Here is a 13,550-nt window from a genome sequence, read left to right on the forward strand (position 1 = left end):
TTAATTAAAGAAGATGATTAGTACAATCAACAAAAGAAAGTAAATTAAGCAAATAAAAATAAAAATAATTACTTGATTGCTGGTGTGAATAAACAACTGAGGTATACCATCTGTAGGACATGACCAATATGAGCCACCAAGTAAGAACTTAGTGATTGGAGGAATCCGACGAGGTGGTCATGGATATTTAAACCTACTCGTAAGGTGTACTGCAATGATGACACTGGACAATAAAAGATCTAAGCTAAAGTATGAGCTCCAAAACTTGCTATAGCATGATTGGACAGAATTGGAGTGTCTAAGCTAAGAAGCTAAAATTAGGATAAAAAACATTACATTGTAGGGAGATTGATTGTGTGTGGCGAGGACCTCAAGCTTTTTTTCGAATTCTTCTTATATAGAGTTAGAGAGGCGGTGGCCATGCTGTCGTTTCCTTGCTGGTCCTCAAATGTACAATAAGACATGTCGTAATAGGATTCAAATTTTTGTATCATCGTGATCTAATTTGCTTCTAATTTGGAATGAACTTTTCTTTTAATCGATCTAACTTTTCATAGTTTTCAAGAAAGTGTTGATTATCTCTGAAAATTTTTCCTAGTTGGCATGATCGTGTGAGACAGCCTTGTCGTGTGTATACTGGATTGGAGATTTCTAGCATCAGTGGAGCTTTAAGTAGCTTTCTGTAGACATTGGAGATCAATCATACATGCTATACGTGTGAAGGTTACATGTCCTTCAAGCAGTGTCTCTCTTTACTCTACCATAGACATGCGTACAACTCTAAGTCATTCTTCTTTTAACAAGCTATGTGTTGCTAAAGGATATGAATTGGAGATTTTTTGGCATGAATATGATTTGCTTCTTATCGTTCTGTATACACCCCACCTGAGGCTGATAAGCTAATTGAGTTTTAACTGATGGATGGACAACCAAATCCCTAATCCTATAAGCCTAAACCCTAGGAACCTTAGTCCTAAACTCTAAACTCAGCCCATTCAACCCAGTCAGCCTAACCCTAAACCCTAAGAATCCAAAACTATAGAGCCTTAAGTTAACTCGGCGAGTTAAATTGGTGAGTCAACTCACCCGATCAGCCTATCCAACACTACAACCCAGTTAACTCATCTAGTTAAGCCCAAAACCAAGCTTGAACCTAAGCCTAAGAGTAAACTCAATCAAAGAAATGGTCAAAACCTCAAAGCATCAACCTTCACAGCAGAGCCTCCACACATTTACAGAATGCTACTTGCCAAAGCAGGGAATCCAAGTGGGGACCGGTGGTAGCCAGGCTGCCGCTAGAGGTGGGCATCGAGTCGAGTCGGACCGGATTGGGTACAACTCGATTCGGTCCGAAATTTTCAATGCACGGGCCGAACTCAATCCGATCCAGGACCGAGTCCGGGTCCTCTGACTCGATCCGATCTGTTGCACTGCTGGCCTGACCTGAACCAAGTCCAACTCGGTGAGAAAAACCAATTCGGATTGGATTAGGTACAGTTGGATCGATCTTATGAAAATTTTTAAAAAATAAAAAAATATGATTTTTACCATTTAAAAATTCGTAGGGTCTACCATAACATTTATTTTCCATCCAATCTTTTAATAAGGTCACAACTACATGGATGAAGAGGAAAAATAAATTTCAAATTGATCCAAAACTTCTGTGACCCCTAAAAGAGTTTCAATGGTAAACATTCAACCCCTACTGCATCGTATAGTGGTAGCTTGAAAAAGGCTCTTTCAAAGAGGAGATTAACACCCACCATTAAAAACTTCCAAAGGCCCACTACAATTTTTATTTGATATCTAACCTGTTGATTAGGTCACAGAGACATGTATGAAGGGAAAACACAAATATAAGCTTGATCCGAAACTTTTATGCCCCACAGGAAGCTTTTAATAGTGAGAGTTCAATCAACATAGTTACTTGTGGTGTGGTACACTTGAGATTTGGATTTGCCTTAATTTTTTTTAGTAATGTCCTAAAATGAGCTAGAAAAATAGATGACATGAATGAAACAATTAATTATTATGAGCCCACGGCGCCAGGGCCACTGCAGAATCCGAGTCCCATTACACCATGCATATAATGTCCCAAAAATTTAATAGAATCAGCTCATCCATCAGATGGGCCATGCATGAACATTGAATCTCGGCACTTAGGGCTGTTTCTTTTGATTCTTCGTCATGTTTACAACGGATATACAACGGATATAGGGCAATTGCTGACAGGAATCTTTGACCGACATAAAGCCATATCTGACTGTCCATCTTTGACGACAACGGGGCCTTGGGTTGTTCAGCCAAACGAGGTCACTTATCTGGGTATATTGACAGCATGTTCACATGGAGGCATGATTGATGAAGGACGCAGGCATTTTAGTTCCATGATTAGACTCCATTGTATTCAACCTGGAATGGAACACTATGCTTTTATGGTAGACCTACTCGCCCGAGCTGGACAGATTGATGAGGGTAAAAGGTTTATAGAGGAAATGCCCATTGAACATCTAGATTGTGCTTGTGCAACCCACAAAAACATCCAGCTTGGCGAGTATGCTGCTCGACATCTCATCCTCACCTCCATCATCATCCTGTACCTCTCCTTCATCATCCTCATCATTATCATCCTTGTTTTCAGGAGCAGCAACCATGGGTTTGCTTCTGCGGCTCCGCCGATGACAGCTAGAACATCCTTCTCGAACATCCTTCTCGTATAAGTCAGCTGTTCTCGGCAAAACAACCATTTGCTTTGACAGCAAGCCCATCGCCAAGAGCAGCAAAACCAGAGATTTCCCAGCAGCAGCCAAAACAGCTTCTGCTACAACAGATTCCATTGCAGAGCAGAGCATCCTCTCCAAAGCAACCAAATCCTCGCTGCCATCTGACTTGCGTGCTGTGCATGTATCAGTCTAATTTGGTGCAAAGTTTGGTTGCACTGACTTGCGTGCTGTGCATGTACCAACCCACAACCCAACCTGCTGCAGTTGCCACAAACAACACATTTCTCTTCTTCTCTCTTGGGGCGTTTAGTTGCACTGAAATTTCATGATATTTTGTGATTAATCAGTCTAATTTGGTGCAAAGTTTCAAGATATTTTGTGAAATTTGGTGCAGCCAAACACACCCTTTGGAAAATTATGTTTTTATATATTTCAAAAACATGTTGGCAGGTCATTAGGAGTAATATCAGGAATGACTGGGAGTGGAGGAACAGTGGGTGCAGCTGCAAACCAATACCTCTTCTTTTCAGGCTCAAATTTTTCAAAGGAAACAGGCATCGCCCTCATGGGAATCCTCATGCTTGCCTCTACTCTGCCCATCACCTTCATATACTTCCCCCAGTGGGGAGGCATGTTCTGCGGCCCATACGTCGATGCAAACACCACAGAGAAAGATTACTACTTGCTCGAATGGGATTCTAAGGACAGAAACATCACACCCACAAGCTTAACAACATTGCCATGAATGAATCGGACAATAGACAAGCGAAATTTCAACCAACCGTGGTGGGACCAATTGTAAATCCTAGCCATCCGATCATTGGCCGTTTGTCAGTTGAATGTAGACCATTGTTGGGTTTCTTTTCTTATATGATTCATATTGCTTACTCTTCACCAAAAAAAAAAAAAATAGCTTACATAATTTGCCTGTGTTCGCGTTGGTCAGCTGCCAACTTGGCAGCCCACATGCTGAGTGGTCAGATGATCAGAACCGTCCAAGTTGTAGACTGTGTTGTAATGGCATTGATAAGAAACATATTGTAACCATCACTATCTGTAGATGAATTTTGTACACAATGCATTCACCTCTAAGAATCAAAGGTAGATCATTACTGAAGTGCGATTATAGGGTAATAGCTTATTTATTTCAGTATAGATAATACGGACAGTTCAAAACATCAGACCTCAGCTTGTGGGCCCCAGTAGGTGGCAACACACTCAGATCCTGAGCCGCGGTAAAAGCAAACGGTGCTCTTTGACTGTTAAAAGTGGAGATGCTGTATGTAGAGAGCTACTGAAATGGGTTCTCCATGGACTCAACAATGCTCTGCAGCCCTGAATGGTATGTCGGATGAAGAAGAGTCACTCCCAATTCCTTCTTAACCCGGTTATTGGAGACTCGCTTCTCACCCCTTGTATTTTTCTTCCTGATGATTGAATCCACGTTATCTGGAGTTGGGCTTTCTTTGATCTGTCCAGGCCATCTTTTCTCAATCAAGGCCCGGGCAAACGCAAACACTTCAGCACGTGGGGCCGGGTCATCATCAACAACATTATATATTCCCCTGCAAAAAGACCACCATCACACACATCATTTGTCTACTTCAGGATTGTACTTGTCAGTGATCTAGAGCATAACATGGATTTGTTCGATCAGTGGTGAAAGTGAGAATCCTACCCTGATGATGGTATGTCGATGCTGGCCATGAGTGCTTGGCATATGTCAGCGACATGAATTCTTGCAGTGTAATGCCTGGACTCCCTCATCTTCTGATCGTTTGATAATGACTCCTGTTTGATAATGGTATCAACAGCACTACAAAAAAGGAATTACGATTAGTTCATATGAACCGTAATCACAAATGGATCAGTGGTTAGACGGAGAAGTAAAAAAAGAAATACGATATTGCCAAATTTACCATATTCTCGCATACAATGTCCTATTTTAGGGTGTGTTTGGTTGCACGGAATATCATGAAAGGTTGCATCAAATATAATGAAATTCATGCAACCAAACACCCCCCTCAGTGGCACTTTGGGACTGGGCTCTCTGAGTTTTGTTTCCTTTTGAGATTTCTTTCCTGCTGTCTTCTCTGGCAGCTTGTTTTATTCTTTCTTTTTGGGTTTTTTTTTTTTTTTTTTTTCTAGCTTTGTTGTTTAGGTTTTTTCTGTTCTTAGGCTAGTTTCTGCTGCTCTCTGGTGGTTTCTTTTTCTTTGTTCTGTAGCCTTTAGGTCTTTTTTCCTTTTTGTTTCATCTTTTGTTCTTCTTTTGGTCTTCGAACGTTTAATAAATTTGCACCTTAAAAAAATAATAATAAATAAAATAGGGAGCACCCAATTAAAACAGTCAGCATGGCACCATTATGCGAAAGAGGACCCATAGGATCTCCCTCCCTCCCTGCCTCCCTCTTCTTTGGCCTTCGAACGTTTAATAAATTTGCACCTTTCCTAAAAAAAATAAAAATGAAATAAAATAGGAAGCACCCAATTAAAAAAGTCGGCATGGCCAATTAAAAAGTCAGCATGGCACATTGTGCGAAAGAGGACCCATAGGATCCCCCCCACCCCTCTCCCCCACCAGAACTCAGGTTGGGTCAATTGGGTCCGGGTTGACCCAGACCCAAAGTTGCAGCCCTACTAGTAACCAGCACAACCACATGCAGCCAGAAATGTTGTGTCATTAGCACGCATGGACGACAATGTTGATGACTCTGCAAGAAGTAATAGAAGCAAATAACCTCATGAGCATGAGAAAAAGGTAGTAACTCTTGCTCATCAAGGAAAAACAATGTCAACCTGTTAGTGAGAATGAATTGCAAGAGATGAAGATTGAAATCCTAAAGAAGATATCAGAACAAGATATGTCTTGCAAGCTGTGTACTTGACCATTTTCTTTCACTACAATGCAAATATAGCAACCTGAGGAGATCCAACCTAAGGACATGTCTGAACTTCAAAGCAATATAAATCCTATTGAATTTCATTGCAGAAACAAAGAAGAAGAAGAGTTGATCAATTCAAATTCAATCTAAGATAAGTACGAACACCCAGAAAGTATGCAACAAACCTTCTCCCAGGACCATAAATACCCCCCAGCCGAAAGATATTTACTGGGACTCCAAGATCATGGCCTAGATCCAGCCATCCTTTCTCGGCAGCTAACCTTGCTTTGGCTGGCTCCCTCATTGCATTAATGGGATAACTGCATGTGACCATGTCCATAAGTGAACATTGAACTGGCATTTTCCCAATGAATTTACATGCCATGGTGATTGATTTGAATAAGCTGCTTACTCCTCATCCACCAACGCACCACCACAATCTCCATAGACACCTGCAACCACAGAAGGGATATTCAATGAATACTGGTAACATGACAGACTATTTCACTAATACATATGTTTAGTTCGCACATTGCAGTGAAACAGATCTGATACTGACTCTTGCATGCTCACTTATCTTAAATCATCAGTCAAGGCCGGAATTTTAATTTCAAGAAGCATGATTGAAGTTCCTCATTACATGTTATAGCACATCATGTTGATTTATGATGACCACACATTAGAAAATCATTTTTTTTCAATATATTTCTGTATGGGTTATGCTGAAATTTCTTCTTCTTCTTTTTTTTTTTATCACAATTGCCTTTTTTTTTTTTTAAATTGAGAGTTTTTTTTCCCACTTTTATTTGCATAGCATCTCAATGTCTTGGGCAGTTGAGCTATGGAATTGTATTCAAAATGATTCATAAATTGAAAGACCTTACTAAGCATTCTCAATTAATCTAGTGATCATAATAGGCAAGTCCTGCGTAACTTGGAGATGGACACGTTGGTGTTGGACATGGGGCATGCAGTGACAGATATGAGCCCCTGAAAGAAAAGGGTGGTCACATACAACCCACTTTTATAAGTAATTTCCTTGAAAATAAAAGTGGAAATAGAAACTCAAAAACATAGGCTGCCATAGTGATCAGTTCTCCCCTAAAAACACAAGCTGACACATCCATACAAATAGATAATGATGTTGAAAGTTAGTTTAATATATAAGTTGCACTGCATATAAGCATCATCATCATCTTAGCCTTTGTCCCAGTCGTAGATTGGCAAAAGTTTCACGATCGACTGTCTCCAGAAATCAAACTTCCTCTCCTATCCTGGCCCTTGTAACTGGACATGGTAGATACTCGCATTGGCACCACTCACATGCCAATATGATCCCACCCAGCATTGACCTCTAGCCAAATATACATGCAGGCCCAAGGAGTGAGCAACCAAGGTAGGGTGATGGATGGAGAGGCAGATGCTACGTAAACTGCTAAGCATAAGCACAAACAAATGTGCCACCCATCAGACCAAAAGTGGGAAGAACATATTCAAGCATAGTTCTAAAAGGCTTGGCTCCAAATCTTGTCAAGTCGACCCGATTCAAAACTCGGCTGAGTCAACTCGACTCGACGAGATTTCGAGAGAGTCACTTCGAAACTCACAGATGAGCTTGACTTGGGGCTCATCGAGTTGACTCAAAAACTTGGTCAACTGACGCAACTCGCATGATGTGATTAAGTCACTGGCCCAGTTTTTAGTGGTTTTTTGTTTTCAATATAAAAAATGAGGGAGACGAGAATCCATCAGGTGACTTCCTAGAGAATCCATCAGGGGCACTACCAGTGGATAATGTATATACCATAGCTATTTCCAAATATATTAAAATTTCCATGCAGCCTACATAATTTAAACTTATTTAAGTATCGAGTCGAGTCAAGTAAAGAGTCGTTAAGTCTTTGAATTAACCTGAGCCAGCAATATCAAGTCAAGCTGTGTTTTCAAGTTTTCGAACTACAAGTAATTGGTTGTAGAGAATGCTATTCCCTGCACTAGGCTGAACTACTATCATGCTGAATTAAATTCCTGGTAGGCTGAATTACTATCACGGCATGGCATCAATAGGCCGTAAGTTACGTCTCAATATGGTATAAATCTAGCATATATCATCATCATCATCATCATCATCTAAGCCTTATACCAATTAATTGGGGATGACCACGTGAATCCCATTCCACCATTGTCACATTGCTTGAATTCATCATGGAAATTATGGCAGTAGTTTGACACCAGCTGCCAACAGGACATAACCTTCCTCCTTTATCTGGACTTGGGACCAGTAATGAGAACACAAAATCCAATAGGCGCACAATGTAATAGACGACTACATAAGCTGAATCAACGCTATTTAATAGTCAAGTACATAGGTTGATTACCATCAACAAGTTGTATGCAAAATATATACAAAAAAGAAAAATGTATGCAGATAAAGTATAGAGATTCTGGTAAACTGCAAGATATCTTGAAACAACCTCTTTCCTAATAAAGTATCAATGCGCATCTGGCATGGGTATCAAACACTAAAAAATGAAGCAGCATTGTTACAATGCAACCCACCTGTAGAAAATCCACATATGTTTAGATGCAGAAACCATAGTTCAAAAATTCGAAAACACAGCACAATTTCAGCCAGGTCGGGTCAGCTCGGAGACTCGAGCAATTCTTTACTTGACTCGATATCTACTAAATAATTTCAATAATATTTATAATATTTTACATAGTTCTGCATAGTATTTTTTTTATGAAGAAATATCAAGCAGCTGGCACATTGCATGCTGATCAGAGACGGCAGTTCTTGTTTGAGAGGCCTCGGTTTCAAACCCCCACTCTTGCTTCTTCTTTTTTTCAAATACACCATTCCAGCGAGTGACTAGGTTCAAGTCATCACAAATCTCGTCGATTCAAGTCAATGAGTTTTAGAACTATGGCAGAAACAAGGTCAGTGATAGCTTAAACACGTACTTGTTGATGATAAGTAACACAGCCATTGAAGATACCCATTGCCTAGTTTACTTCTTAAAAGGTCTTGATGCAGACAAAGCACCTGTGTAACATATCACCATTACACATGTTAAAAGATCAACAACATTACACAACAATTTTACAAACAGGTTTAAAGATTCAATTTGGAAGAATCTTCAGTTAGCTCACAGGATCACCAAGGCCCGGAATGGGAGGTATGGAGATGAGGAGATGAGTTACATCCTGTAGAGAGTTCAGGCTTCTCGATCTGCAAAGCAAATAGTATGGCACCCATAGTTGCCATGACAGGCAAATACTCCAAAGTAGATGAAGATAGAACTTGTTCATATATCCCAATTTGTTAAGCAACATTTAAATCAATGAAATGACATTGGCTTACTCAGGGTCATTTGAATTGAAAAGGATCGGGTTGAATCCCATTTCCTCAAGTTTCTCCTTCTTACTTGCACTCTTGCAAGTCCCCAACACTTCCCTGCAAATAAAAGCTCTGAGGAGTCAATTTTCTTCCCTAAGGACATTTAGGGTAATAGAGAAATGGGGTAGGAGGAATGGTTTTTCCACAAAGAAAGTACTTCTTCACTTCAAGTGGTACACAGAATTGTTGTTTTGGGGTGGAAAAGAATAAAACTCATAACGCAGTTCAGGTTTTGCTTTCAGCACCACCCTCGATGCTTGTCAATTTCAAAACAAAACCATCACACTAGCATATTCAGCCAAATCATAATTTGGGGCACTTCCAAACACTACCTAAGTACCATCTCACATGAGATTTTCTTGCTTGTTATGACTGGGCAATGGCATGGACATGACACATAAAGTCTTGAACCAAGTGTTGAAATGAGCGAAAATCAAATCAATCTGCGAATTGTAAGCTTTTAAGGATGGTAGAAAACTAATAAAGTTATAAAAAAGATACCAACAAACTTACCTTCTCCCTACCTACAATCTCCCCTATACATGTGCCACAGGTCTGATGAGATGAAGGTTGTTGTGGGCCACCAAGTCAATGGACCATAGTTCAACAGGTGATGGAGAAGTTTAGGCAGAGGAGAAAGGATATCTACATGATCTTTATCGACTCAAAGAAAGCATGTGATAGGGTTCCTATGGAGATAATCTGGCAGGGGTTGGGAAAGAAATGAGTCTCAAAAGGATATATTGACATGATTAAGTAGGTACAAGGGAGTGGTAAATTCACTAATGGAGACACAAGGTTCAATGCTCAATCCCTATCATTTTTCCACTGGTTATGGACGAGCTTACTAGGTTTACAGGGAGAGGTCACATGCCGTACATTGTTTGCAGATGACATAGTTTTGATTGAAGAGACAAAGGAGGGGTTAAACACAAAGTTAGAACTATGGAGGAATGCTTTAGAATCTAAAGTATTAAAATTAGCCAGTTAAAAAAAAAAAAAAGTATATCAAATGCAATTTTACTAAAAATAGCAGTAGAACCGAGGAATTAGTTAAGATTGATGGCCAATAAGTACCCCAAAATGACCATTTCTTATATACTAGGCGAATTATTCATGAGAATGGAGAGATTGTGAAGGATGTTGCTCATAGAATTAGAGCTGGGTAGATGAAGTGGAGATGCGCCCCTGCAGCACAATCATAGAATGAGTGAGTCAGAATGAGGACATTGAGATGGATGAGAGGCAGGACTAAGGATAGAATTAAATGAATGCAATAAAAGGAATTTAGGAGTGGCCTCAATAGGTGATAAGGGAAAGTGGATGTAGAACTTTAAAAAAAAAAAATAATGAAGACAGGGTGTCCCGGCCCCTTTTTAAGGCAAGACAATTTCTTGCGGATGCACGCAATCGCCCACAAATCACATGCAGCGGGTTAAAGCATAGGGAGGGGAATCGAACTCGCGTTTGTGAGGAGAAAACCCACAACACTAGCCATTCGCCCAAACCCCGGGCGGGTAAGTAGATGCAGATAGTTCAGCCATTAGTTGCACAATTCTTCTAACTAGGTGCTGCTCCAGCTTCCTAGCTATTAATACTTGCTAACATTTGAAACATGTGCTTCCAAGCTCTCACCACCGAATCTATTGCTGGATTGCTTCACGCTTCATGCAACCATAGTTTGGCCATATGCATCGGAGACCGATAACTGCACCAATTAGGAGTGAGTTGGTTCAAGTTTGAAGGCTATAAAATAGTTGAAGGATATGGGTGAAGATAGACATAGTAATAAAGGATTTGATGGCCTATGGTTTAACAACAGGCCCTTGATAGAGTGGAATGGGATTTGTGTAGCCAACCCCAATTAGTTTGGGCTAAGCTTAGATGGTGATGATGATGAATTGCAGACATCCCACGCAACAACTAAAATAGTCCAATTGCCGAGATCATTGTTTTAGATTTAGATGAGTCCTGTGTGACTCAGACCCAATCGGGTTCAACACCACGAATCACCTAGACAATTCACCCTAATTCAAATAAGCTGGACTGATTAAATCCCGACTTGGGCAAGTACCAATCAACTCAGGCCTAGAAAATTCACCCTGACTCAAATGAGATGGACTGATTAACTCCCGGCTTGGGCAAGTACCAACTCAACTCAGGCCTAGAAGATTCACCCCGACTCAAATGAGCTGGACTTATTAAATCCCGGCTTGGGCAAGTACCAACTCAACTCAGGCCTAGATAATTCACCCTGACTCAAATGAGCTGGACTGATTAAATCCCAGCTTGGGCAAGTACCAACTCAACTGGCCTAGATAATTCACCCTGACTCAAATGAGCTGGACTTATTAAATCCCGGCTTGGGCAAGTACCAACTCAACTCAGGCCTAGATAATTCACCCTGACTCAAATGAGCTGGACTTATTAAATCCCGGCTTGGGCAAGTACCAACTCAACTCAGGCCTAGATAATTCACCCTGACTCAAATGAGCTGGACTGATTAACTCCCGGCTTGGGCAAGTACCAACTCAACTGGCCTAGATAATTCACCCTGACTCAAATGATCTGGACTGGTTACATCCCGGCTTGGGCAAGTCCCAACTCAACTCAGGCCTAGATAATTCGCCCTGACTCAAATGAGCTGGACTGATTGGATCCCGGCTTGGGCAAGTACCAACTCAACTCAGGACCAATCGAGTCATACCAATAGGCAGAGTATTTTCATCATGGCTGTGATTTTTCGATTGTGGCTCATCTATGTGGGGCCCACTAAATCAACAGTCCCAATCACCCATGGTTGTACCATCCATATATATGCTACCAAATTGCTTCTAAATCTCTCGGTCGATTCCAGCATTGCTCGAAGAGGAGCTATAGGTTCCTATGCATCAGGCCAATAACAGAGTCCCGATGTTCCCAGTCTAATACAAATCTGGAAAACTTTTTCCGCGAATCACCAATACACAGCAGTACCCATAAAATCAACGGTTCTGATCACCGTGTCATGGGTCCCACTTGTATGGACAGGGTGCGTCAGGACCACATTCCTGTGCTCGTGCATCAGGATCCCATGGCGCACGTTAGACTTCATGGAATATTGGGGAAAATCTCAAATCGAAGATGAAAAAAATGAAGTGTGTGCACAAATATCCCACCATCCAATAGAGGTTGAGGGAATTTCATCAAAATCGGCAATTGAAAAATCTCATTCTGAAATGCTTTCTATATTCCCGCCAACCGTCTTGTAACGGTTGGATATGATTTTATGTGCGCACCAACACTCGGTACTCACAGTGCGCACTGAAGTCGAGCTCGAAGGAAATTACCATCCGTCGTGTCTCGTCTTGAGCTGCGATGCGAAGTATTTTCCGAAGTATCCCAGCCCGAGTATAAACATCTTATTTACTCGGGTTTCGGATCTGCAAAGCGCAGGAGAAAAAGAAGAAGAAAAGAGAGCGGGTTTTCGGGTTTTACGGAAAACGGAACGTATCGGATACCGATCCAACACATCACAGGTTTCCATTTCGGAGACAGGGTAAAAGGCACGAAATAGCGTTTCGGATTTTTGGATGTAACGGTTTTTATGGTGAGAGGAGAAATGGAGACGGAACGAGGAGAGTGGGAACAAATGAGATGATCCGGTGGAGAGCAGAACTGGCGATGAATCAATCAAGACCGTCCATCTAGTTGTAACTCGTACATCCTGTGGGGCCCACCTTGATATACATTCGTTACATCCAGGCCGTCCATTCGTTTTGAAAGCTTAATTTGGGGTACTATTCCAAAAATGAAGTAGATCCAATCCTTAGGTGGACCATACCACAGGAAAAAGTGGCGATTGAATACTCACCATTAAAAACTTCCTGGGGCCCACCGGAATGTCTATTTGCAATCCAACCTTTTGATAAGGTCAGAAATTCCTAGATGGAGGGACAACACAAATATCAGCTTGATCCAAAACTTTTGTGGCCCAGAAGAAGAAGTTGTTAATGTATGGACCCTTGAATCTGTCAAGCTTCAGATCTTACTTTCCGTAGTGGGATTTCACCACCTATGGATACTCGAACCCTTGACCGGGTGTTGATACTCCCGCCCGAGCAAGAGTAGGGATCCTTTCAGACTTTACTTTGATATTCAAAACGGTTGACGGCTAGATGGGGTGCCAAGTCATGTGCAAAAAGGACTGTTAGATGGACATCTAGATCAGGCCAGATCCGGACAATCAAGAAAAAATCTGTCCTTTCGGACCAAAGTTGAACGTCAGGATCTGTCCAAATCAGATCCCTAATTGGACGTCTAAAACCGTATAATTGGGACCTTTTGTAACAACCCAATTTTTTTTTTTTTTATTTTTTGTGGGAACTAACCCCGCCGTCCATTTGCGTGTGGCCCACCTGAGTTTCAGATTAACCTCATTTTTTTTGCCTTATATTCTCTTGGCCAAGCCGGGATAATGGACGGAGTGGATTTAAATTATTGTTAGTGGGACCCACTATATCTTAAAAAAATTAAAAGAAAATAAAAATGAAAGTTATATCTTCC

At 41.0% G+C, this 13,550-nt stretch overlaps 1 protein-coding gene across 3 annotated transcripts; it reads right to left on the reverse strand.

The window, feature by feature from the left end:
- Positions 1–3,510: 3,510 nt before the first annotated feature.
- LOC131235017 (uncharacterized) lies at positions 3,511–12,611 on the reverse strand. Of its 3 annotated transcripts, none has more exons than XM_058232089.1 (8): positions 12,335–12,611; positions 8,970–9,062; positions 8,759–8,837; positions 8,570–8,651; positions 6,018–6,057; positions 5,791–5,925; positions 4,402–4,539; positions 3,511–4,288 (listed from the first exon to the last, which is right to left on the reverse strand). In XM_058232089.1, the coding sequence occupies exons 1-8, from the start codon at positions 12,529–12,531 to the stop codon at positions 4,015–4,017; spliced, it is 1,038 nt and encodes a 345-aa protein (XP_058088072.1). In that variant the 5' UTR covers positions 12,532–12,611; the 3' UTR covers positions 3,511–4,014. The 3 variants fall into 3 exon arrangements, with proteins under 3 accessions (XP_058088072.1, XP_058088074.1, XP_058088073.1); XM_058232091.1 differs by having other exon boundaries at positions 12,301–12,428; XM_058232090.1 differs by lacking the exon at positions 12,335–12,611 and adding an exon at positions 9,519–10,203.
- Between the last annotated feature and the right edge of the window lie 939 nt (positions 12,612–13,550).

Source organism: Magnolia sinica, chromosome 19, assembly GCF_029962835.1.
Source record: "Magnolia sinica isolate HGM2019 chromosome 19, MsV1, whole genome shotgun sequence".
NCBI classification, from domain to species: Eukaryota; Viridiplantae; Streptophyta; class Magnoliopsida; order Magnoliales; family Magnoliaceae; genus Magnolia; species Magnolia sinica.